A 26,275-nucleotide genomic window follows, 5' to 3' on the forward strand; every position below is an offset into this window, starting at 1 on the left:
CGAAACTGGTTTCAGGCCAGTTATCTCCCAGCTGAGAGCGTCTGGGTGAAGACACTCAGGACGTCTAGGCTTTCAGGCGCACAAGTTCAGAGGGTGAGGCAGAAGGGGGGGTGGCAGGGGTGAGACTTGTGCCGCTGAGACTCTGGTTATCCCTCAGCTAAAGGGTCTCTGGGTTTAGACACTGAGGAGGGTATTAGCTTTCACACACTGCTGGGGTAACTGGGGAGTCTGCCAGATGTCAGCTCCTTACCAATAAATCCTGCTAAATGGGCAGCCGGCTCGGTTATAGAGGAAGGCCTGACTGGACGTCAACTCTCTATCATTCTCCGCTCTGTTTGTCAAAACCCGGAGCGAGCTCGTAAATATTTGATTTCACTCAGCTGATGGCAATCCCTCATTCCCTGTAATTCCTCATCAGACCGATGGTTTCTTATGGGAGAGTGGTCTTGATTATGACAATTTCCTGTGCTGGATCAGACAAACCAAAACTCACACTTTTTAAAGTTCACCTCTGCTTTGTCTTTGAAAGGAGGGCAGTTTTTCTTTCTTCTTATTTTAGGTTTTATATCTGTATTAAATTTTGCAGCAGTTTTAATTAAAACCTCGTCAAATCCCGGCTGAAGAATTTACACGCGACTGAATAGATTTTACGCACTCCCGGTAATAAATCTCTCTGTATAAACACGCATAAACTTTAAATTCATATTTTTTTTTGCTCATATTGACTGGAGTTCTGAGGGAAAAAAAACAACAAAAAAACGACTCAGGTCCCCCGAGTTCTCACTGAGCTCCTGTGACAGAGAAACACTTATGTATATGGAGTGCAGAGGATTTTTTTTAGGAACCACCTTGAACTTTCAAGCCAGCTGCTCCAGTAAAACCGAACCCCCAGCAGGACAATATTGCATGGTCGTTCACCCCAGAAAGTGGACTCTAAAAGAGGTGGCGCTTTTAAAGCCCCTTAGGGCCAGCGAGGTTTATGGGCACAGTTGCTGATCTCAGGTCAGGTATTTAACACAAAACTGACCCGACCCAACAGCCCGTCTCTACGACCACCATGTCGCTGTAAACGCCTCTTGACTTGACCTTCGTACAGCTGATATCTCTCTGACTTGTTGTTTTTCTGCTCACCATTTTCCGCTGGTTGCTGAGGCAGAAGGTACAGATGTGCTTAGGCTGAGCCGATTGGTCGGATCCTCGGGTGGGGGAGGAGCTGACGTGGAAGAATGGAGGTGAGGGGGCGTGGCACGGCTGTCCGTCGTGAAGCCCTTCGCCCAGGAGCAAAACGTTCCCCAGATGGCTTATGTAGCTGCTGGCCAGACGTAGCGTCTCAATCTTTGACAGTTTCCTGCAGTCAGATGAGACGTGAGTTGCAAGATTAATTTGAAACCTGCAGCGGAACGGTCAATGAAAAAAATATCGCTCCTTACCTGTCGGCCGGCTCAGTGGGGATGAGCGTGCGAAGCGCCGTGAACGCTGTGTTGACAGAATTGGTGCGATCTCTTTCCCGTGCGTTGGCCGCCGTCCTCTGGCGGACTTCGCCAGGAGGAGACGAGCCCGGGGGTCCGAGCCTGCCCGTCAAGTTTGTGACGCTCACGCCGGCGCCCCCGCACATCTTTCTCTTCCTGTTCACCTTGATGTGGAAGGCGGACTGGGACGACGAGGACAGGCGAAAGGATGCAGAGTTGGAGGAGCTGCTGGTGCGGTCCTCGGAGCCTGAGCCCTCGCTGCAGTTCTCGTCGTCGTCTTCGGAGAGGAGGCCGATGTCTCCGTACAAGAAGCGGCCTGCCGGAGGTGGAGTGCGTAGCATGGCAAAAGTCATCTTTGATGGCTATTTGATCAGTCCAGTTCAGGAGCTCTTCCAAGCAGGCTTTGCTCTCTTGTTTGATTGGGTTGCAAAAACGTGTTGATGCTCCCAACGCGTGTCGACTGGTGGCGTTTGGCAAAGCAGACTTGGTTTATAACCTCCTTTTACTCAAAGCAAAACATCAGCAGGTTGAGCTTAAGGTCAAGGGTGGAAAAAGTCGGGTCTTCTGATCTATACCCACAGGTGCATTCAGATTCCAGCTCTGTCTTATTCTCTTCTGAACTGCTAAAAGAAAAACATTAAAAAAAAACTCCACATTCCCAGAGTCTGCTTAATCTTCAGTTACTCTGTGAGAGCTCAAAATAGCATCTCAAGATTAAAACTCTCTGTCTTTCTTTGTGTGTCTTTACTTCCTACTTTATCACTTGTTTCTACCTGCTTCCCTTCCAAAAGTCCAAGTAGAGTCAACTGGTCTGTGCCGGCAGATTCATGCTCTTTTGCTTCCAGCTGGTCTTCCCCCCTTGTCCGTCTTCCTCTTTGCCTGTTTTGCTCCACGTGTGCGTGCGGTCTGAGTGTTTCAGCCCGCCTCTGGTCTTATAGTCCGAGGGAGGGCCAAGAGGACTGTCGTGCTCCTCCTCCTCTGAGCGTTCAGAGTCCCCCGGCTGCCGTCTGAAAGCAGACCACAGAGACCGGAGGCAAGAGGCGAGCCATCAGCAGTAGTTTGTTTTGGCTGCATGCTGATGCTTTCCAGGGGAAATCCACCCAAAAACAGTGCTTGCATCATCCTCAGGGGCCACAGCAGCTCTCCAGCCAGCCAACATGAGTAAGGTTTACAGATAAGAAGAATAGATAAAGCACTATCAGCTGGCAGCTAGAGGGGGCAATGAGATCACCTAACTCTCTAAGTTAGTTGTTTTCTGCAAACATGTTACCAAAATCTTTTCAAGAAATCTTGAGTACTTTTTTAAGTTTGTGTTAAAAAAAATGATAGTTTTTGCTCTACATTTCTCCTCTGAAAACAACAGAACAGGCTTCCAGGAATGGGCCTAAAGCGTTGTGTTTTGCTCTGCCACATCGTTGACAGTGATAAACTATCGACTGCGAGACGTCAAGTGAAACCTTGCTTTTCTAATTGGTGTCTTTCATTCACAATGCCGTCCCTCTTGTGTTTGTCCTCTGGTTGGGAAATCTGGACGCAATGCAGCCACAGAGCTGGAAGATGGCCGGCCAGACTGAGCTTATAAATAAAAGCCACTAATGGTTTTACTGAGCCATGGCTGAAGTCTTTTCAACTTCACAGTTTTTGACACTAGAGGGCCCGAAGTTTCTCATCTTAAAACACATTTAGTGACTTGCAAAGGGATTCATGCGGGGGAATTGAACTTAGAGCAGTGTACGTCTGTGGATTTTATTGAGATTGTGATGCACCTACACAGAGCAGAACATAACTGTGGAAGGAAAATGATAAAAGTTTTAAGATTGATTGATGTTTTTTCAGCTCCCTTTACAATATTAGCCCTGAGTAGTGTAGTTTAATCCAATTATACAATATATACACAAATGTTCTGTGAAGGCCTCAGAGTTTTGTTAGGGAATATTTGTAGAAAAAAAAAACAAAGGTTTGGAGCAGTTCATAGCAGGGTCATTATATGGCTCAATGTCCTAAACTTAAAATTTACCAGACAAGGATAGCGTTAGTCCCAGGAGTACCATAAAAACACTGGCGGAGCTACAGAAAATCTCAGCTCAGGTGGAATCATCTGTAGACAGTACAACTCTTAAGTTCAGCGCTCTACAGAGTGGAGCCTTATTGGTAGAGAAGCAGGAAGTATGACATTCTTGAAAGAAAAGAATAACAAGTCCTACCGGAGGTGTTCTGGTCAGATGAGATCAATGTTTAACTTTTTGGACATGCAAAACATTATGCATAGAGGAAAACTAACACTTCTCATTTCCCTGAAGGTAAGGTAAGATAAGATAATTTTATTTATATAGCATATTTTCAGCAACAAGGCAATTCAAAGTGCTTTACATGAGTTAAAAGAAGTATTTCTGGATTCCAGCACACCATCCTAATGGTGAAGCATGGTGATGGCATCATTATGGAAATGTGTTTTTCACAGCAGAGATGGGGAGGCTGGTCAGCACTGATGAGGAAATGAATGGAGCGAAATACAGGTAAAACCAGAAGAGCACATGTTGAAGGTACTCTTCGGTTTCTGACATGGTATAAGTTAATGTTATTTTATGTCTTTGCCAGAGTTCATTGTGGCTACCTTTGCTTGGGTTTTTACTTTTTAGTCATGTCATTTCTCTTAAACTCCTGTTTTGCTCATTTATCTTAATTCTCCTTTTTGGTCAGTATTTTAGTCAGTGTCTCCTGATTTGTAAATCCTCTTTAAATAAAATTGACTTGGGATATACAAAAGACTCTAAGCATGCAAATGTAAGGAACTGATTCAGAACAAACCACATTCATGTGTTACATTGCGAGAATCTCTGGTCAGAATGGAAATGCGTCCATCCGTTCTGACTGAGGTTCATCAAAGAATCTGAATCTGAAGAAATTTCAATCTGTGGACATGTAAAACTAGTAGAGACACAACCGAGAACCCAGATTAAACTTCCCTAAACAGATTTTATGAAGGAGTGATGCTACAGGGCTAAATGCATATGCAATGTCACACTTTTCAGATTTTCATTTGTTGAAAATGTTGAAAACTATGTATCCTGTTTCTTCCATTACACAAAGCAAGTGCTATTTAATTTGTCTGGCAAACTGAATAAGAGAGGATCTCAAGAGAAGCACACAGAAACATATAAAAGACAAGAGAGGAAATCTTGGGATTTTATTGATTATCATTGTGTAGCTGCTCAATCTCGCCATGCTTTTCCGTCTTTAAATCAGCAGTAATTAAAGGCTGACTGCCAATGCAAAACCTAGTTATGGAGTCCAGAATCCTCAGTGGTACCTTTGTGAAAGCTCTAAACCAAGCAGCTATTGCCGGTATGCATCTTCTGTGTAACTTGGCAGCACTAAGGTGCTGCTGAAAACTGATGGCATAATGAATAATACGCGAGTTACACAATGTTACAGTCAGCATTCATCACTCTCAATTTCTCTGTCGATTTTTCCTCTTGCGTCCACACTTCCTCCCTCCTCCCCGCCCGTTTCTTTGTGTCTCAGGCGTACTGTTTATGCTGTGGTATTTAGTGAAGGAACAGAAGCCAATGTTGGTTGCAGCGGTTGATTTCAGCACATACACAAAGCGCTTGAAACACTGAGAACGGAAACAGTATGTGGAAGTCAAAACGAACAAAAAACAAAAACTAAATGTAACAAATTTGCTTAGTTTTTAACAAAAAAGAAAGTATTACATTTGGAACCGTCCATCAGTCTTTTGTCACTCCAGACACATATTTGCCTCTTACAGAGCTCTAATCTGGTCGCTTGATGCGCATTTTACCGTTTACCTGCAACAAATGAAGCAGTCAAGAATTCTTCTGATAAAGTTAAATTACATTGCAAAGTAATCAAATAATCTAAACAAGCTGACCGGAAGGGATTGGAACCCTGCACTCCAATTTAATGCCCCACGGCTGTTGTATTGTGGAAATCAAAACTGCAACTAATCCAGTAAACAGTTGACTTTAGTTTCAGGATGCATGTTGGATTTGCTTCCAAATAATCTTCCCTCTTGGTATGTTTGACATAAATTGATAGAGGCAGTAAAAGCAGATGTAATGTGATGCAGGATACGCCAAAGAATGGACTGCGTCAATGAGGTTCTTGAAAATACGGCAAGTGAAATTTAATACGAAGGTTTTCAGCTCTGGCTTGCAGACAACATACTGCAACACAAGCATGTTAAACAGTTTATTTGGATATTCCTAAAATATTTAGAGGGAAAATATCAAACCATCCGGTAGCCAATCGCCCACTCACCATGATTCAACTTCCCCAAACAGCCGTGTTATCTACGGACAATTTGGAGAAAACTCAGTATATACAGACGCAGTCGGCCTATATATATTTTTGAAAGATTTTTCCAGTCCAGCTACATCCACTGTGGTCCATCATTACATGCATTAGCATGATCTTCCTCGTATTTGCATCCCTCTGGAGAGTATGGCTGGTCTGACACAGCATCCATTTCACTCTGAATTACTGCCTCCAGGCTAAAACACGTTGGACTCGAAATAATGTCGACTGTGAGTCTTCTTAGAATAGCACATCTGTATTTGGGCAAGGAAGGTTGTATGAAAAGGAAGGAGCTATATTACAGAAAAATAATGGTGTAATTTACATAAAATTGTTGACTTAAGTTCGCAACACAGTCACAATGAAGGAGGACACACCTCTGTTGGAAAGGACTGGCTGTCAATCAGACTGCACTGACAGATTCTAGGGATAAGATGAAACATACCTAGAATGGTTGGAGTGTTTTTATTGCACATTTTGAAATTATACTTTGAAATGGAGATGTGTGATTTAGAGCTTTTGGAAAAGCTGGAGATATAAAAATAACCTCAAGGAAATATTGCTCAACACAGTCATGTTTGATTGGCCTGTGAATGGTACTTTAGATTTTTCCAAATCATGTCTTTACCTTAGTTCTTCGTAGGATGCATTTACACCAGCCCTGTCTAGTTTGCTTTGATCAAACTCTAGTTTGCTTGAAGAGACGGTTCGGTTCATTTGGGGAAGTGGGAGTGCGCAATTCAACTCTGATGCTTCACAAAAAAGCGAACTCTGCTCTGCCTGAAAACCTAGGGCTTGATTTGTTTGAAGTGAACTCTGTTGTGGTTCAAGTGCTTATGTGAATGCCAAACGGACCAGAGACCGAAGACAGGAGGCAGACTGTTGCGCAGCGCATGTTGGTTAAATGCAACCAAAACAGATGAGCGAGTCTAGTGCAAGTGGAGCAATGGCTCATGGTCTTTTACCAAACGCAAAAGAGAAATCCTACAACCGTTAAAATTTGTCGTATTCCGTTTCTGTTCATATTTTGTGAAAATTAAGTTGCGGTCAGTGTCTTGTTCAGAGGTATTCATGTCGTTTCCTTCAGTGGTTCTTGGTGCGGCGCCACCAAGAATGAAGGGGCAACAGTTTGCTCAGAGGGCTTGTTTTATTTATTTAATTTCCCTTTGGAATCAATAAAGTATTTTTGTTTTGAAATGATCTGACACATTGCAGTGTGAACACGAACCACCTCAGCTGAAAACGTAACAAATGTTGCAATGTTGGTCTCCAATCAAATCGAGTCCAATGGACCAACATTTGTTTTTGTCCATTTTTTTTTTTAGTTTATATCACACATTTATGAGTTTATATCACACATTGCTGAAGATTGCTGAATACATAATATAATGTAGGATGCATTATCTGCAGCTGAGATGGGTACTGTGAGCTTTCTTGTTCCAAGAAGAAAAAAAATGGTCACAGTAAGATATTATTCACAAAGAGATAATCTCTTGCTGCTGTAGGTAGAATTAAAGAGATCACTTAGTACTTAAAGTAAGTGCATTATAAAAAGAGTTATGGAAGTAAAGGGGCTTTTGAGAGAGAACAAAAAAAAACACTTTCATGTTATTGTGATCATTCAAATTGGGCTTGAGAAAAATTGGATTCAGAAACATATCAGCTCCTTTCTTGCAGATGCAGCTTTGTGTCAAGAAGTCTAAAAAAGTGTCTCATCTTGGGTATGGGATCGACTCTGTTCGGTCTACTCATTGAACTCTTTCTTCATTTGAGGCAGAGCTGTTCTTTCTCACGCTGGTCGTTTCACAGTTCTGGGGTATAATGACAATATACTGTATATAAATTGTAAAACCGAGTGGTTTTCTCCCCTTAAAAGACGCAGCAGCAGTAGTGGTGGCAGCAGCACAGTAGTAGTAGAACACCATCTGATAGTCATTACCCCACCCGTCTCCTCCCCCAACCTTTCCCTTCCTCTTCTCCGTTTGCTTTATACTCTTTTCTCAACTCAGACATATTATTCATTAGTCTGATGAAAAACACCCACCAGCTTAACTGGGTCCAATCTCTCTGAAAGACATACACTCACACAAAAGCACAACTGACACAAAGACAGATATACAACACACACCCACAGTCTCAACCCAGTTGAACCATTCTGGCACGGGTCAGGGGCCTGTCAAAACTCCGATGCAGGTCTGGAGCAGAACACAGGCAAATAGATAGATGGGTATAGATACCCCAAGCAACTCAGTTATTTATTATAGTTGTCAGATGTTCTTATTTTTCATGAAACAAATCAGAAAGGAGGATTTGACCTTGTTTTGATGCCACTGAGCAGACGTCTGGAGTGGTTCTTTTCTAAAAGTAATTGTTGGTCTTCCGCAGCAGGGAGCATGGCATGACGACAGGAATTAGAACAGGAAGACAAGTCAAATAGAAAGGTTTCAACTAAAAAGACGAATGGGAAAGAGATGGTGGCCGTCTGCCAGCGCTCCAGACTGCATGGTGTATTGCATCGGGAAACCGGTCGGAAGTGCTCGCCCCCCTATAACTTGCTCCCCACCCCAGCCCCAATTTCAGCCTCATGCAGCCTCAGCGCCAGCCACACTCTACTGTGTTTCCCAAGAGAGCCAGACTCTACAGCTGGCCTTATTAAACCAAGAGAAGCAGAGAGACAGAAAAAAAAAGAAGCAGATGGAAAGAGAGGTCACACAACTGGAAGACATCAGTTGAAGCCGTGCTCGCTCTCTTAGGTTTTTCCATTCATATCCCGTTTTATGATGGAGTTTCTCACAAACACTCTTGCGGTGCAGCGAGTTCAGGCTCACAGTAAAAAGCTATTGTTTGATTCGACAACCCTCAGAATGCTGTAAAACAATGAGACGAATGCTGGGGAATTAAAAGTCTGTGTGACTTTTATCTCGTGTGTGAGTGCGTCTGAAGGCTGTCGTCATGCATGTGGCCCCCGCTGTACGAGCGCGTCTCATCCAGTTTGTGTGAATCTCGTCGCAGTTGTGAACACGGAGGAGCAATAAAAGAAACTCCGCAGGGTGGACGTCTGTTTCCAATCTGTTATCTGGAGCTCATTTAAAATTAGATTCATTTCTCCTACATTTTGTCTGAGCTGACTTTTCACCTTGAAATGTTTTTATTTTTTATTTTTATTTTTTTATTCCTAACGTGCTCTTTGTTTTACACAAACACAATTAGACAAATTCACACCTGTGCTCAGTGTCTGCTCAGACAGCTTCTGGCTGAGGACCGACTCGACGGGAGCAACTGGAGGAGAAGCATATTGCTCAAGGCTCTCCCGCCTCCAGTTCATATCAAGTGTCAGGAAGGCATTACACGCTCATTTTAGCGTTGAGGATTTAAATGAGCATCACTGTGATGGGCCTAAACTCTCCAAACTCCAATGATGCTATCCAACCCCATCCTTCAAGGGCTTTCTGCTCTTCTACCTCTTTATTGCTGCACACACTGCCGAGGCTTTTCTCTAACATGTCCAATCCGTGCTACAATTAACTCTGAAAAGCAGGCCACTCCTTCTGCTTTCCTGCAACCAGGCATCACCAAGCAAGGTGGAAATTCAAGATTTACACCGTTCGTTTGCACATTGAGCACATACTGCATTGGGAAGGGGAAGACACAGCACCTCCTACAGAATGAAAACTGAGAAGATAGTGTCTGGGTCTTCAACTCTTCACGTGTATAAATCTAAAAATTATGGCCCTTTTCCAAAAGCGTCTACTCAGCACGGCTTGACTTGGCTCTATGCGGTTTTCCACTAGTAACGGCCACGTGCTGCCAGCCCCTTTTCAGAACCTACTTTGCTGGTGGAAAAATGTGTGGAATTGGGTTAAAAACATGTCAAAAGACTGTAAGTCACTGATTGGCTCGGAGATGGAGTCACTGGTTGCATCACAAGAATCAATACACAACACTAATCCAACATGCCGTTTGAAAAAACTCAGAAGAGCGACTGAGTGGATTTGGAGATTCAAACAACAGTAGCCGACTGAGCACAATGTTCAACATATCATTTAAAAATAACTACATTGAAGTGATTTCTCTGCTTTATTGCAGTCTGCAATGCATTGTAATTAAGTCGCACATATAAGTAGCAGTAAAGATGGACACCAGTCTCTTCCTGTTGGGTTGGGCAGTGGTACTGCTTTGAATCCTGCAAAAACTTATGATTATAGCCCTCCAAATATTAGCTTACATAAATCACATTTGTAAGCTAATAATGTGATTATTATTTCTCTGTCAGAAAAGTTTACTTCCTGCTAACTCTTCTGCTGCTATTTCTATTATGTAGCGGTATTATTTTCTCAAGTGTAACAGGTTGTGTTCAGGAGAGAAAGGTGTTTATATAAATGATAGAGCCACTTTTTGCAGCTATTTGCCCAGGGAATTTCCTGCAGCATGTCTTCAGTTTGGTAAAAAAAGAGACAGACGCTGCACAGATGAAAAGTAAAACAGGGGCAGGTAAGTTATCATGGACATTTTATGGTTCATAAAGAAAACAAGAACAAAATACTTTGTTCTTGTCTGGGCCAAAAGCGCACTATTGGCTCAGATCTTCAGCTACAAGGTTTGCAGTATACTGACAAGATGTTTGTAATCTGCCTGCAAACAAAACAGCCATTGGTGGTGATATGCTGATATTGTAATCGCATTGCAATACAAACACTTTTAGTGCTGCTATTTAGTCCACTTTCTGGTCCAATCTCAAACAATCTGCTGCATTCATCCACCAGGACCATCTGATCTGGTTTTATACTGAATTGAGATACAGTGAAAGTTATTTACCGCAAGCATTAAACAGATAAAACCTGTTGCCAAAACTTTAATTAAAATATCCCAGACATATCTCTTTAAAACCCATTGTGGATGGACCCGTCACTTGTGCAACACTCGTTTTGTTTCTCTGTGACCCAAATGGAAAGTTCTGTAATGATTAGTATCAGGTACACATTAAAGGAAAATTGTTAGAATCTTATTTTTAGTAAATTAGTTTTGGTAGTTCATTTCTGACCTGGCTAGTAAAATTACAACATAAGAAAGAAGCGTTGCTGTGATTAGCCTCCTCTTATTGGCAACATAAAAGCAGTTCCCCAGACTCTGCTGCTCAATCTGGCCAGTAGCAGCTCCAGCTCTCCGTTACAGAGCGGCGGTGGCGCTCCAGCAGCGGTCTTAAAGAGACATCAGCTGTGATGTCACTGCCACTAATGAGGTGGCGGGAACCATTTGACCACCTGACTCAGTCCTCCTCACCTCTGCCTGTATTTTTAACTTTCTCTTAAAGTCCTCTCTCACTCACTTTTTATTCCCCCTGCTGCGTGCAACCATCACTGCCCACCGCTCGTGTTTCATCCCCGGGTCATTCCCTCGGTGGTTACATGAGCTCAGCTGTCTTGGTCTTCTGGTCAAGTCCAATCATTTCCAGAGCCAACCCTGGATGCATCAGTCGGGTTGTTGGAGCTGACAGAGATAAACTAATGGCTGCTTCAACCTTTAATCATTGGTAAATGATTTATGTTAACCGGGTCTGTCTACTGTAAAAGGCAACAATAAATAAAATCCTGCACACCACAGTTTTCCAAACTTTTAGGGCTTTGGTTGGCTCTGATATATTCCATAGTGTAATGACTGGCTGCCTCGGATGCCAGGGAGCTCACATCACCAGAGGACAGACAGGGGGGAACAAAAAGGGAGAGTTTACAGGGAAATGGAAATAGACATGGGTACAAAGTGATTATGATTCGACTGACTGAGACTTGCAAACCAAATTGCAGTTTTTATGATAGAGAAGGAGAGAGAGAGAATAAAGACACGAGGCACAAGAGAGGCACTAACTGTCACAGTCCCTCTGGAAAAGAAATTAAACGCAAATATTCACATCTAGACACCAAAAAAGTAATAGCTGTGAGATGTCAGTATATACAGGCTATTTGCAGAAAAGATATAAGCAACATAAATCTACAGTCTTCCTTTTTCCGCTCTAGAAATAAGCCAATCAGCAGCGAGGAAAACAAATACAAGTCCCTGATTGGCTGCTTCACAATCGCCAGCCAATAATGTGTAAAGGTGCATTGTGTATCAAAAGCTGCATATGATACATATTTTATAAAAATATTTTTATTTTCAGACTGTTAATTTAGTTGAAAGTGAGTGATTAGGTTGAACCTAGACTTTTATACAATCAACAATAAATACACTAATATATTTTAGTAGTTCATTTTGTAAGGATACAAATCAAAACATAAAACACAAAATTGGCAACTCATAAAATAAAATTCTGACTTCTGAATGGCGTAAGGAATGAAACTGAGTATCGCCATCTGATCAGAGGATTCATTTCATCAAAAGTCCCATCAGTGTCTTTTATAGAGAAGAGAAAGTGATAAAAACTGTCTTTTTGTATCACATCTCAATGATCTGTACTGGGTTATTTGACCTTCCTATTGATTTAGGTGGATTTCAGTCTGTCTGTGGTTTTACACTTGTGTTATACTATTTCCATTTGCTCACTGAAATGGATCTTCAAAGCTTGGAATATTGTTTTATGTCCCAGCTCTGTTTTAAAGTTCTTTGCAATATTAACTTGGCTTCCATGCAACACCGGCATTTAGTGCAAAGATGGCTGAATACAAATAATACATTTATCAGATTTTTGCTTAAAGCAGAATTACAAAAGCTATGCATCCTTTTTCTTCCACTTCACAATAATATTCAACGTTGTATCGGTCTAAAATGTAAAACCGATGCGTGCGAATACTTTTGCATGGCACTATAAATGTAAGTTTCCACCAGCTACAAATATAAACAATTGCTACATTCTCTCAGATTGCCGAAGTCTGCATGTAGTGTTTTAATTGTATTTTATTTAATGGAGATGCATTTTAAGCCAAAGTCAACACTTTCAAGATGGAGAAGAAAGACACTGTAAATGTCAGTCACCAAAGAAAGCTTTCGTTATGTTACAAAACTTAACGTGGATATGTATTACAAATATAAAGTGTGAAGGCAGTTTTAAGGCAGGTCAAGTGCAAACATTTCGTACTTCATACAGGGTTTTACGACGGTTCCACTGCTGCGCCTCAGTCAGGCGAGTTTCACAGAAACGTCCAGAGAGAGAGTGAAAAGTAATCCTTCTTTAAAAGTGTCACTGACATCACCGGACTGCAGGAGGCCGAAGAGACGAGGTTTCGTTTTCCTTATCAGCTGCACGCACGCACCTGCTGAGCCCACGCTGAATGACGGGGGTTTGTCTTAGCTCGTCACCCTGACTATAACCAGTCTGCATCTCTTTTCTCACAAAAACTACAAATAAGTCCTGTGAGGCTACACTGGACATGACAAAAGCTGTGTTTCAAACTGCTTCTGGAGAATAAATGGCATGCTAGGAATGGATGAAATAAGATGAGCTCTTTTGATGAACTTGTTAAGGGACTCTGAGGGATCAAGTAAAAGATGTGTCAGACCCGCGTGCTAAACGTGCGAGAATGTGTGCGTTTGATGTTACACCCTTGTAAACCCACAGCTGGAGAGGGCTGCACCCTCTGGACCACCGCAACCTTCTAGTAAACCTTGCATGCACACGCGCCCGCACACCCATACACACACACACACACACAAGCGCAGACCTTAATAAAGTTGTTGCTTGGGGAACAGGCCCGGCACATCCAATCTGAGGCAGAAGTGACGTGGCTGAAATTGAATCCATATTGGTACAAATGACTATTCAGTTAGGACAAAAGAAATAAATAAAAAAACTTTTTATTTTATTCTAGCTTATTTGTGCTATTATAGCAATTTATCACTGGTTTAAGTGTATAAACCAGTACATTTCCTGCAAAACTCCAGCATCCAGATGTGGAGTTAGAAATACAAGCCTCACCAGGAGGGGACACCAGTTTATGCCATGAAGTCAGTAGTTCACACACAGTCTTTAGAGAAGGGGAACACCTGGCAGACCACCTGAGCTGAGCGCCGCACTGGTTTACAGTGCAAAAGTATTCACACGCCTTGTACTTTTCCACATTTGATTACAATGTATCCACAAAGTAAATGTTGGTTTAGTTACACCAACATAAGGTGGCAGGGAGGAGGCATGTTTTGTTAGAATTTTCTACAAAAGTGTGAAAATTGTGGCGTGTATTTGTGTTCAGTCAACGCCTTGGAGAACTTCCTTTTGCTGCAATTACAGCTGCAGGTTTTCTCGGGTATGTCTGATTCTGATTCCCAGTTGGCTTAAGGCTTCGACTTTGACTAGACCTTTACAAGGTCTAGTCACGTATGCCTTTAGTCCAGATAAGACTTCTTTAGAGATGCGAATGTTGGAGGATCTTCAAAAGAAAAAAGAGAGAAATGTCTACTTCAGGAAATGTTTTGTATTTTTTAAAGAAACCCATTTTATGTTTGGTGTTAGGCTTTAAACTAGCATTTATTACTAAATCTATAAATAAAACATAAGCTGATTATTTATGCTTTTAAGCCAACGTTACTAAGAGCAACGTTACTAGGAGCCATTGTGGAAGGCCTAAAAAGCCACTTGCGGCTCTGTAGCGTCAGGTTGTAAACCTCTGAACTAGACCATTCTAACACATACATGCTTTGGTTTAAGAAAACGTATTTTTCTGCCCATTAATTCTGACAAGTTTTCTTTCTAGAGTTCAGCTTCTCCACAACACGACGCTGCTGTGGCCATGTTTGTTTTGGTAGGTTAGACGTTGTGCAACACTCTGTCCATTTTATGTTGATAGAATAATAAACATCATGAGTCATTCAAAGAGTAACACGTGGCCTTATAACCAAATCCTCCATTACGCTTCTCCACATCGTTTGCCCCGGCCTGTACGATGTCTTCCTTGGTCTTCATGATCCTGTTTGTTCACTGATGTTCACTAACTAACCTCTGAGGCCTTCAGGTGGCTCTTTGAACTTATTTGGGTGAACTAGATTTTATTTAGGTGTATGAGAGTAAATGGGCTGAATACAAAAAATGTGCCACACTTTGGGGAAATAAGGAAAAAAATACCTTTTTGTGCGTTTTAATTTTGGACTGTCTAAGATATTCTGTGGCTGAATAAGGGTAGGAAAACTAAGATGCTTCTTTTGTTTTTGTAGCAGTTTATCCCACTCAGGACACAAAAGTCAGGTGCAAAGCAAATTTACAGCAAGTCTGTGTTTAGACAAATATTAGCGGCTGACAAAGCTCTAAATCAGTCAGCACAAGAACAATCTAAGACATTAAATAAACCGCTGTGCTTTGCAAATTCACCCATTAAATATCTTTTATTTCCCCTGATTGTAGAAATTATATTGGATGAGGTCATGCCGCAGCTGACTGCGAGCAAACACTCCTATTTTAAAGCAGTGGATTGTTTCCAGGGTGATGATATAACGCAGTCCAGATGAGTCCCCTTCAAGGATTGCCTCATTATCGCACATGCTACAGCTGCACCCACTCTGTGTGTCTATGAGGAGCTATGTTTATGTGAGAGCACGTGCATGCATGCAAGCTGAGCTTGTGTGCATGTGTCTCTGACTATTTAAACTCTACTTGCAGTCAATTACCAGAAAATGGCTTGTGCGGTTCGTTTTTTCCCTCCATAAGAGCTAATTATAGGGTTTGGGTTAAGGTTAGAATTGGGGTTGGGATAGCAGGAAAGTCCTGGCTGGAGGAGCCTGGTCCATCCAGAGGACATGAAACCAGGGGGCGTAGCTGAAGGACCGCCAGGGAGTGACTAGGCACCAGACGAATCTGATAGCTGCCTCTATGTGGCACTTCAAAGTCTACTTTTAGCTTTGGTTAGGCTGTTGCCATGCTCGTGTTCTCAAAGCCAAGGAAACACAACTTCGTCCAGAATTTACGTTGCTGAATCACAATAGTAATATCCAAACCTGTAGCTCTCACTTTATGACCTATGCAGCTCTAACTTTGTAAGGTAAAGCTTAAGAAGATGTCTATGAAATGTCTGCTTTTGCTGTCACCACCTTCATTGACACTTGTTCTTGTGAGACGGTTGGTGATGCTACTGCCTAATTCGTACCTCCCAATTTATTTTGCTGTCTGCTCGACCACAAAGCCCAGTGTGACTTAAGCTACGTTATTTTCCCAGTGTGGATGATTCGTCCTTCAGGTACGGCGAGGACACTAATTATTTTGGTGAAAAATCATTTTATTCGACACGTTCTTTATTTTTCTCCTCTTCCGAGTAGAGAGCTTATAAAACAGCGGATTAAGAGCCTGTAATAAAAAATTTTATACAGTGGATTTCTTTTTATACGTTCAATTCCCAGATCCCGTCTGTGTTTTTTGCTGGGTGGAAATCATGATGCCCTAAAACTATGGTCTGGACTGGGTCCGGATCTGGACTTTCAGAACCACTGAGTAAGTGAGTGTTTACAACTGTCTCTAAATGATGCAATTAAAACACACTATAATCAGCCGCATCATTACTGAGTCATACTTTCCTCTAATAAAGCGCTAACAATGATAATGTTGTTAGTGCAGTTTGTGTGAAACGCAAGGAAAAAAAATAAAGTTGACGGTAGATAGGGGGGGGAAACGTAGATATACGGTATTTAATTATATTACTTAAGGTCCCTTTGGGATCAATAAAGTATTTTTGAATATGAAGTTGAATTTCATACTCTACTCAACATTTTCTCTCCTCATGGTGATCCTAGAGGGAGATTTTTAAAGTTTTTCGCCTGAAACTGGTCAGGTTGGGACCAAGTGATTAAATTACCAAAGCCAGTGACTGGTAGGATGGATGACCTTCCTCGATAAATACGACCGAATAACAACAACACTTGGCTTTAGGGCCTAGTTCAATTCCTTACCAATACAAATTTAATGGTAAAACAGTAAAAAAAAAAAGAAGTTCTATGGCTATTCTGGAAGGATCCAAACTAAACAGCAAATCTATAAAAGAGTAGCTCAGAATGGAACGTGGCCACACTGTATTTAACGTACTGAATCAGGGTGACCTCATTTTTTAATTTAGTGATAGTTTCAGAATGTGCAATAAAACCTATTTATAAAGTCCAGAATGAGCGAGCAGAGGGAAAGGAAGATGTAGCGCTAGCAGAGGACGGATTTCCGACAGTAGCCCGGTCCTGACAGCTTCCATCATATCCGACTATACTCAACCTCATGCAGGGACTTTGCACATGGTAAAACTATCACAGACAGAACACACACACACACACACACACACACACACACACACACACACACACACACACACACACATTGTCTCCCACATACAGTGGACACACATGTTCTCTCTCAGTCTCAGCCAGGAAACGGCTTTCATTCATATTTGAACACTGAAGAAATACAAACGGACAGCTTCAGAAACAGAAAGTCATTCGGCTCCCAGCAGAGAGTTTGTGTCACTGCAGGCCCGGGATCAGGATTCCCAGCTGGGAATATTTAGGAAGTAGACAGTAGATGTGAACAAGGTGAGCTGAGTTCTCCCGCACAACCATTTGTCACCGAACCTCAGCTTTTCCTGAGACAGCTTAATTTGTTTGTGGCTGCAGAAAGGCTTCTCAATAAAACACGTGGTTGGGAATTCATCGCCATCTCTGCTGAAAAAGTTCCCAAGCTGAACAGAAAAATCTAACTGACTCACATAATTACCTTTTTATCTGGGGGTTTTTTTTGTTGCTGCTTTTTGGGGGGTTTTTTGCACAGCTAATGTGAAATCATCTGCATATGGTGAGAATTTGATGAAAACTTTGTGTAATTTAAGCACCAGCTCAAAATCTTCCAAAGTATGTCCGTTTCTTTTGCTGCTGCTAAGAGGCACTCTGTGGAAACAAAGGCCGTCCTGCACAAATTAATATTATGTTTGGATTTGTTCGCGCTACCAAGAAATAACAGCCTGGGGTTAGTTTGTATTTCTTGGACAAGCACTACTGATGAATCAACCTGATGACAAGACCTTGGAAAGTTGAAATGTATCCAATATAATAACATAAAAATCATTTCAACAACTAATTAGGGAGATGACTGGGGTTGGTAATCGTCCGTTGCCTCAGAACGCAGTAAGTACATCAATGAGTATATCAAAAATGTTTAACTAAACATCAGCTTAGCATTCACTAGAATGTTAAGACATTACTCTTTATTTTTATGTAAAACATTTCTTACTTTACCATGAAGCCGATGATTGGACAATAATTCAGGGTTTCGATAAACAATCGCTGTTGAGCGATAACTGCTGAGCAGTTTTCTACTTCGTACAGCGAAACCATTCAACAAAGTAGCTGCTAACGTTGGACCTAAAGGTATGGTATGGGTTCTAAAGAAGATCTTCAGAAAGAAAGCAAAGTTTCAAAATGACGCCTACTAGTTTTTCTCACAATGTTACAAGAAATAAAGAGGTATTATTAGCAGTTTTGACCCCCATAGGAAAGGCTTGGCTCCCCCTAAAAGAGGCGACAACGAGACTAAAGCATTTAAGCTTTTAATCTTCAATCTGCGGTGAAATTGAAATTTCAAATGACTATGGAAGAATCTTGTATTAGGTATTTGGATAATCCATACAGTGGACTATGTCAACTCTGAAAACTATTGAAATTGTTTCCTGCAAAGTAATCAGAGTGAATCAAAAACTTTCATTTTTTTTTTTAATTAATACAAAAAAATCTTAAAAAGAAAAAGACAAAACAGGAATGGTTTAGTCTGGTTTGATATTAGGCAGACTTTTGATTCCTTTTCAGTTTTGCAGATCTCAGAAGAGTAGTTCTTATGAATCTGTAAGAACTACAGAATCAAATAAGTACAGTTTGTTCTGTTATTGTTCTGCATTTTAATATACAAGATTCCTTTTCATTTTAAATTTGTGGTGCCACAATAACAATGATAGGGGTCTGTGTGTTTCCTTTCCTTTCCTCCTTTTACAAACATATAAGTAAGACATTATGATTCCTACCATCTAATGAAACATAAACTGTATTGTGGAAAGTAGTAGACACGCTTAAGATGCCTGTCTATTTGTCATTAGCCATTAAACTTTGTGTTTTTCAAAGACAAAAGGTTGTAATTTTAGCTTAAATTAGTTAAGAAGTCAGTAAAGTTCTGTTTTCGTTTTACAAATTGCTCATTTCCAGGAAGCTCACTGTCAATGTTTCCTTTTTTAGAGCTTTCTTTGCCATCTTCTTCGATGCTGTCTGGTATTCTTACATCACAAAGCAAAAATGCGCCCTTAACTCATCTTGCCCGGTTAAATGAGAACCGCTCTTCGTCAGCATAACTGGACGAGGCTCAAAAAACATCATGTAATTTTTGTCTGCTGCCACTAGACGGGGTAAGAGTCGGGGGGTGAGCCAAACGCCTGCCCCATAATAACCACCAGACATGACTCATTCAGCGTGGAATACCACAGCAGCCACAAACAGGTCTCTGGCAGACAAGGAGCAGAAATCCGACCCCACAGCAGAGTTTGTGAATGGGACAGGAATGAGCAAAACCAGGCTAAATTTAATAGAGCTCCAATACGTTTCAGAGATTTAGGAGTTTTAAGAAATCACCAAATGTTTAGTTTGGCTTATTTGTAAAGTCAAGTGTGTAAGTGACTAAAGGCTGTGTGTTTTAGCTGTTGATATTAGTTTAACCAAGAGGAAACTCGGCCTTTCTCTCCACCTCACAGTTTCTCTTTATTTCCTTTCCTAAATTCCCCCGCCGGCTCCGTGATTCTTTTGGCAAAACGTCCTCTCATCGAGTCGTCACGCGCAGCTTTTTAAAAGACAACGCGGGGACGACATATCACCTTGTCAGATATGATTGCAGCTCTGATCATCGTCATTCTTGCCCCCACCGAGCACGCCGCTCAGTATATGAGGACTAACACATGTTGGACGGCCGAGTCGTTATTCGCGGCCGTGGAGCTCGTCCAAGCCTGGAAGGGCCTGGAGAGCTCCGAGTCCATTCCGCGGGCATAAGAAATAACGCAGAAATAACATATTGTTCAGCTTAAAGTATGGCGGCCCAGGAGGTGGTGGAGGGGGGAGAGCAAACTGTGAGTGGTCACATTACATGAAAACAGCAGGCAGGAAGTGTTTTGCAACAGCGGAAAATCTTCAGGTCCAGTCTGACCACCAGACGGTCACACTTCATCTGGCCTGCGGTCAGCGGATGGATATCATCCCTACTGTACAGGGCTGGAGACGCTGCCCGGCTTTCGTCTCTTACCCTTTCTGCACGCTTTTCAAAGTTTACACCTTGTCCTTCCATCTCTTTCTCTGCCTCTCCTGCTACATCTTTCTTCTTTTACAACTACGTCTGATCATGTTTAGCGCCCCCCCTTTACCTTTCACCTCAAGCTTCCCCCCCTCTCTCTCTTTCTTACCCTCTTTCTCTCTCTCTGTTTGTGGTCAGTCACACTTAATCTAGCTCCATCCATCTGTTTCTCTTCACTCATTTAGTCCGGCCTGCTTTCGATTAAGATTACATCAGGCTTTGACCTATTAGTGTGCCATGATCCTTTTGAAGTCATGCTGTGGTTACAGGTTAAGCTCAAAGCCCACCAATCTTCATACTCAGTCTAACACAGACAGCAATGGGAAAGTAAAGAGAAAAAAAAAATGAGTATAGGTTTGTAAAAGTTTTCGGCCAGGGACCAAAGTCATTGTTTTTTTTTTCTCTCTCTCTCTCTGGGATCTGGGATCATTAAACGCTATAAGAGTCGTGGTAATATGGACACCCAATAGAGACTCATTTTGGACTCTAACCCATAATCCAACCAACCAAGCTGTGAACTGGAATATATTGTTCATTTAACCCCATATCCTGAGGATTTTTGAGACTTTCTGTTCCCTATTATGGTTCCTGTTTAAAATTGGACTCACAGTTTCCACTAAACATAATCCAGACCGCTTTCATAGCTTTAGGAGCCAAATGAGGAACATATTGAAGCCTATCTACTAGCCTAACCCTCCACTTATAAGTCATTTTAATAAAGCACTAATACTTTTATTTTAATGATACAAAGACCTATAAAAACCTGCAGATGTGAAGTTCTCCCAGATTAAATAATGTTTAAGTTGTGTCCCCTGCTCGTTCTCATGATTCACTTCTTACCTGATCTCTACGAAAGAGAATTGAACGTGAGGCGTTAAAATTATTTACATTTAAATGAGGCGTATTAGATTGTAGGCTGCACAGTCACATGGTTGTTAAAACTGGTACCTAGCAGAAAGAAGGTTGTGGGTTTGAATCCTGGCATAAAGTCTTGAGGTATGTATGTTGTTTTTTTTTTTTGTTTGTTTTTTTCCGCAGGTAGCCTGGCTTCCTCCCACAGTCTGAAAAAGGGGGTGATAAGCACTGGGAAAAAAAATCTCTGCAGCCAAACAAGAAAACAGAAGACTGTATGGTGTCTTTTATGACGTTGAATTTTTGTGTTCTTATGAGGTAAAGCAATTTGAGCTGCCTTGTTGCTGAGATGTGCAATTAAAATAAACTTTTTTGAAAAATGCTCTTATAAACACTCAGTTTCCATGGATACGCTAAATAAAATAAAGAAATACTGACTGCTGTACAAAGAACAAATAGCATTCTTGCTAGCATAGATCTTTCTTATCCAATGAGCCTTTTTCTTGACTGAATTTCGTGGAAATGTTAGGAATGTTAAACTGTGGTGTAGTGATTTAAGAAATATATGTATTTTAGTGAATTATAGTCAAATTAGTTGAATTAATGTCAAATTCTTAAAAAATTAGCTTGTTCATGACCGTTACTTTTTGAAAAATGCTCTGATAAACACTCTGTTTCCATGGATACGCTAAATAAAATATATTAGCTATTTAATGTTACTACCATGCCATCGCCCCCCAGCCTTATAGAAGGAACAATGAGTTAGTTTGCAGATTTGTACAGCAGCGGGTGGATCTAGATTTTCTTCTGACGAAAAGAAGAAAACGGCCGAGTGTTTGTCCAAAATCCTTGAACGAAATCTCCAGTTTTAGTAAGAAGTGCACATTTCACCATTCACACCATGTTGAAACTCTTGAATGAAATTAAATAAAGCTTGCACAGTAAAACATCTTACCTGCATCTCTCCTGTACATAGACAAAATACTCAACCCCACACTCTGTGAGAAAATCCAACTTTTTTTTTTTTTTATATATACCTTTTTACTTTTCCACAAAATATCTCTTTCAGAAAATAAAAATTGTGAGTGACTGCTGTATATTTTGCTCCTCTAAACCAGCACTATTCTCTGGGTTTTGTGACGGGAACAAATCCATTCGTTCGTATGTGCCGCTGACTCACTTGACTTCACCAGGTTGACCGTCACATGTTGAACGTATAATTCACTTTGTGTGCACATATGACACATAAATGAGAAAAGACAGTCAGCCTCAGACGCTGACATACTACGATCAATATAACGTAGTATGTCATATAATAAAAATGCATATATGGATGTTTCCTGAATCCTTGTTCACACACCTGAGTGTTTGCCTCTCATGACGACAGCGCCGTCGTAGCCCTAATCTAATCTGGAGTGGTCTTGAAAGCCACCTTTTAACGCAAAGCTTTCTTCCAGTTCCACTTTCTAGACTGAAAAAACAAAGGATGTATTTTTTTTAATGCATTAGTTAGTCACAAGTCCTTAAATAAAATTTGTAGAAGTTACTTCATTTATGTTGGTTTACAATGACAGCTTAATAAACTTAAATAAACTTAGATAAACTTCTTTTTTTTTTTTTTTAACTTATGACCAATTAAAGCAATTTTCTTTATAAGCTGGAGCTGGATTCACTTTTTTCAGTGTGTTCTAAATACGGGGGATTTAGAAGGGAGAAATGGCAGCCAGCATAACAAAATACAGAGTCTCTACTGATGAGGTATTCCGACCTGATGTAGCTGACTGATTGGGCGACCTCTTGCTGTTGCCATGTTGCATCTTGGACAGGCTGCACAAGACCCCCTGCTCTGGGGAATGTCTGGTGACAAGCACATTAAATACAGTTGTAGTCAATCATACATATCCCTCAAGTTTTCATGTTTAATGAATTAGTGAATAGTTCATTGAAATTAAAGACAGTTTACACAAGGAAAAGCATACCACCAGCTCTTAATGGAGCACAACATCCCTTGACGCCTGCACAGAAAACTGTGCTTCATACTGGAAAATATAAAAAAGATTTACCGTAAGCCAAAACGTAACATACAAAACATACATAAGCAGTTGTAATTTTCCCAGGTTTCTGCTACAGGATTAGCACTGAGAGTTGCTCAACAGAAGGGAGGGTTAAGTCCCCAGCTTCCCTCCGGTCATCAATGTCAGAGATGCTCCTGTCCCAGTTTGTGATAAGGGCAGAAATATGTGTCATAATAGATTCCAAGCATGAATTCAGTTGAACCAGGACCTCACTGTTATTTATTTAAAGATGAAGGAAATACTTAAAGGAAATATAAAAGTAGTTAGACATGAACGTTACCATTTCGCTAATATAGCTCATGTTAAATCATATACTTGTTTGTAAATTGTATTGTGTGTGTCAATATTAACTGTAATGTTTGGCAGTGATAGAGAATATGCAAAGAAAGCGTCTCTTTGACTATCAGGCGGCAGTTTTTGCCCACTGCCAGCTCCTTAAAATGAGATCGAGACAAAAAAGTTGGTAAAGATCAGGTCAGAAATAATTTAGAGTAATAGCATTCAACGATGTAAACTCTGAAATGTCACGTTGTAATCTTATGAAAAGACATTTAAGCTAAGTGAATTCTTACACCTCATGTTGATAAGACCGTATAGCTTTAACGTAATGGCTCTGATTTTTATTAGTTTGCGCGCCAGCAAATTAACCACAAAAAGCCTCAGTTAGCTTTACTGTTATTTAACGTTGGCTTTGCTTTTTAATTTTCTGTTTGACAGACAAACTTAAACTCTAAGAAAGCTGTTAGTAAACAGAGATTTATGACTTACCAACATAGTATTCCTGTTGACTAGCATGAATTGGTTGAAAGACTTTCTCAGAGTGTCGTGAAACCATCGGTACACTAACTATCGACGTGTGAAGCACTTTTTTCTTCTTCTGTAAGCTTTAATGTCGTTGCTGGATATTCATATTTCCCTTATTAGCGTCACTAGCGTTTGGGCTTGGAATTACAGGCACCTATAATCTGAACATAGCTGTCAGTCAAAGGACTGGTGAGATGAGTGAGCAAGGACAGGCGCACTTTCAGGTGGGCATTACTAGATCATAGATGTGGCAATGTTTCTGTGGTAACAAAGAACGGAAGTTACACTTACAACACCTTGCAAAGGCTAAGATAACAATTAAGCATTAATATTAAAATATTAACATATGTTATAATCAGGAGCGATTCTAGGAATCTTGGGTCCCATGACAAAAAATAAAATTTGCCCCCCCCTCCCCCCTTTGCAGCTGCTGTTACAATTTCTTGAGTCCATCTGACTCATCAAAAGCGTCACAATTTTAAACGGTTGCAACTGCCTTGCTTTCTTTAGTCCAATACTGATACTAGCACAATATTCACTGCTAGTGAATTTTACACACAACAGTCCACATACTGCATGCAAATAGGTTGCTTAAATTTTTTTATTAGTTTTAGCTCATTGAAATGTCTCTCCCCAATAGCAAGTCATAGGCAATGTGCAAACAAATATACATGAAGCAATCCAGACATCTCAAAAAATGCTGTTAAATTATTTCCTTCATTCATTAAATGTTAGTGAAATGGAGGCAAACAGTAGTCTGTAGCTAAGTTAATAAGGATAAATGGTTGTTAATCTCACGAAGTCTACCCACCTCTCTTTGAGGAAAAACTGGGCTATAAATTGAAACTCTTGTCTTTTTCTCTCTCTCTTTTTGAAAACCTGACTTTATTATTTTTCTAGGCAGCATAGTGCTAAACAGGAACCAACTATTTCATGCGGATCCAGGGGCAAATATGGAAATATGGATGTGTGCTTTTTGGTCTGGGAAGGATTTTTTTTGTTTTTTTTTTACTACTTAAACAATTTTAAAAACACTATATGATTAATTTTGCAATTGATAGGGCCCCCGATTTTTTTTTTCTATTTCTATAAGACATATAAACAATTTTTTTGTGGGAGGGCCTCCTATTGGTCAGGGGCCTACTGGGAGACGATTATGGGTCTTACTTCCGGCGCCCACCGGAAGTAGCAGTATTTCGTAGAGAGCTGCTCAGTACAGAGAGTAATTATGAGTTTAATCACGGGGGGCGACAGGAACACAGCATTAAGTTTTGTGACGGAATGACCGTGAATTAACATCACTGCTAGCAGCTCGTTTCTCTGAAGAACTGACAGTAACAAAAAAGAGAAAAGCAGGAACGTTCTGAGCTGCAGGTTTGTGCCGACAGTATAAAACAGTAGAACTACATAAAATTTGCTTGGTGTGATGTGAATTAGATTTTTCATTTGAATTAAAAAAAATAATAAAGTTCATGAAGTGGCTGCAGCAAGTGTGTTTTATCATTATGTTTGGGACAGCAATAAATTTCTGTAAGACAAAATAAAAATATCTAGGTTTATTTAGTCCATCAGAACCTCGAGGTTCTCCGTTGCAAGTCAGAGGAGAAATTACCGCAGATGCTGCGCTTCAGACCGTAATACGGATAATCTCCCGAACCGAACCGAGTCACACATTAACACCGGAAAGTGTCGTAAGATGCCCTTGTGGAGCTCGGGTAGTTGTTGTGCTGTTCGTGGCTGTACTAATCAAACCAAGTTTAATTTGTGGCTGCAGCAACAAGAGTGTTTTGAACATCCTCCCGAAACAAAAAGGCAGAGTTTCTGTGATAAGCGGTAGCTGTCATCACCTAACGACAGATAAGGAAACAAAAAGAATCAGGAGAGAGAAGACACGGAGGACTGAGGAGACACAGAAAATCCTGCTATGGAAAGTCCATAGAAGAAGTATCCTGATGCAACAGGGGGGACACCTGAAGACACAGAATAAAGAGACAGAGATCATGTGAAGTAGGTCCTTCAATTACAAACCAAGCATTGCCATACAATCTTATGCTGAAATTTCACCTGTTCATCAGTCAGACATTGAATATTAAAATTTTTTAGAAACATTGTAGAGAGCCCAGCGTTGATTTCTGATCCCAGATTCAGATTCTGCAGCTCAATAATGTCTCTGATCGTCCCAGGTTGGATCTCCTCAGCCTGTAAACCTCCACCTTCAACACCACCAGTCAGGTGGAGGAAGATAAGAGAACCCAGTTGACAAAAAAAGTAAGAAAACCTATTTTTACCTGGCTAACAATTTTGAATATGGATGAAATTGAGGCCAAATTATAAAACTCTTATTTCTTCTGTCCACATGTATTCTATTTGTTAACCCTGTTGTCTTTTCTCTTTATTTCATTTCGCCAACAATTAAAGCAGAAGACCTGCTCCACCTGCTGATCTACTGGTTGTAACAGATTGTGGAAAAGGTGAGGACATGATGATGA

The 26,275-nt window shown here is 40.9% G+C and overlaps 1 protein-coding gene across 3 annotated transcripts in view; it reads right to left on the minus strand.

The window, feature by feature from the left end:
• LOC103139364 (basic helix-loop-helix transcription factor scleraxis) overlaps window positions 1-23,829 on the minus strand; it is a 37,453-nt gene extending 13,624 nt beyond the window's left edge. Inside the window, exons 1-4 of one of the 3 annotated variants that reach the window (XM_016673888.1) lie at window positions 23,751-23,829; window positions 22,676-22,764; window positions 1,431-2,476; window positions 1,132-1,348 (exon numbers count right to left, since the gene is read on the minus strand). In XM_016673888.1, coding sequence (XP_016529374.1) covers window positions 1,132-1,348; window positions 1,431-1,822 — 609 coding nt within the window. In that variant the 5' untranslated portion in view covers window positions 1,823-2,476; window positions 22,676-22,764; window positions 23,751-23,829. Of the gene's footprint in view, window positions 1-1,131; window positions 1,349-1,430; window positions 2,682-22,675; window positions 22,765-22,886; window positions 22,948-23,750 lie in introns of those variants that run through there. The other 2 variants (XM_016673917.1, XM_016673932.1) reach the window with 2 other exon arrangements.
• Between the last annotated feature and the right edge of the window lie 2,446 nt (window positions 23,830-26,275).

Source organism: Poecilia formosa, unplaced genomic scaffold (genome assembly GCF_000485575.1).
Source record: "Poecilia formosa unplaced genomic scaffold, Poecilia_formosa-5.1.2 Scaffold0, whole genome shotgun sequence".
NCBI lineage: Eukaryota > Metazoa > Chordata > Actinopteri > Cyprinodontiformes > Poeciliidae > Poecilia > Poecilia formosa.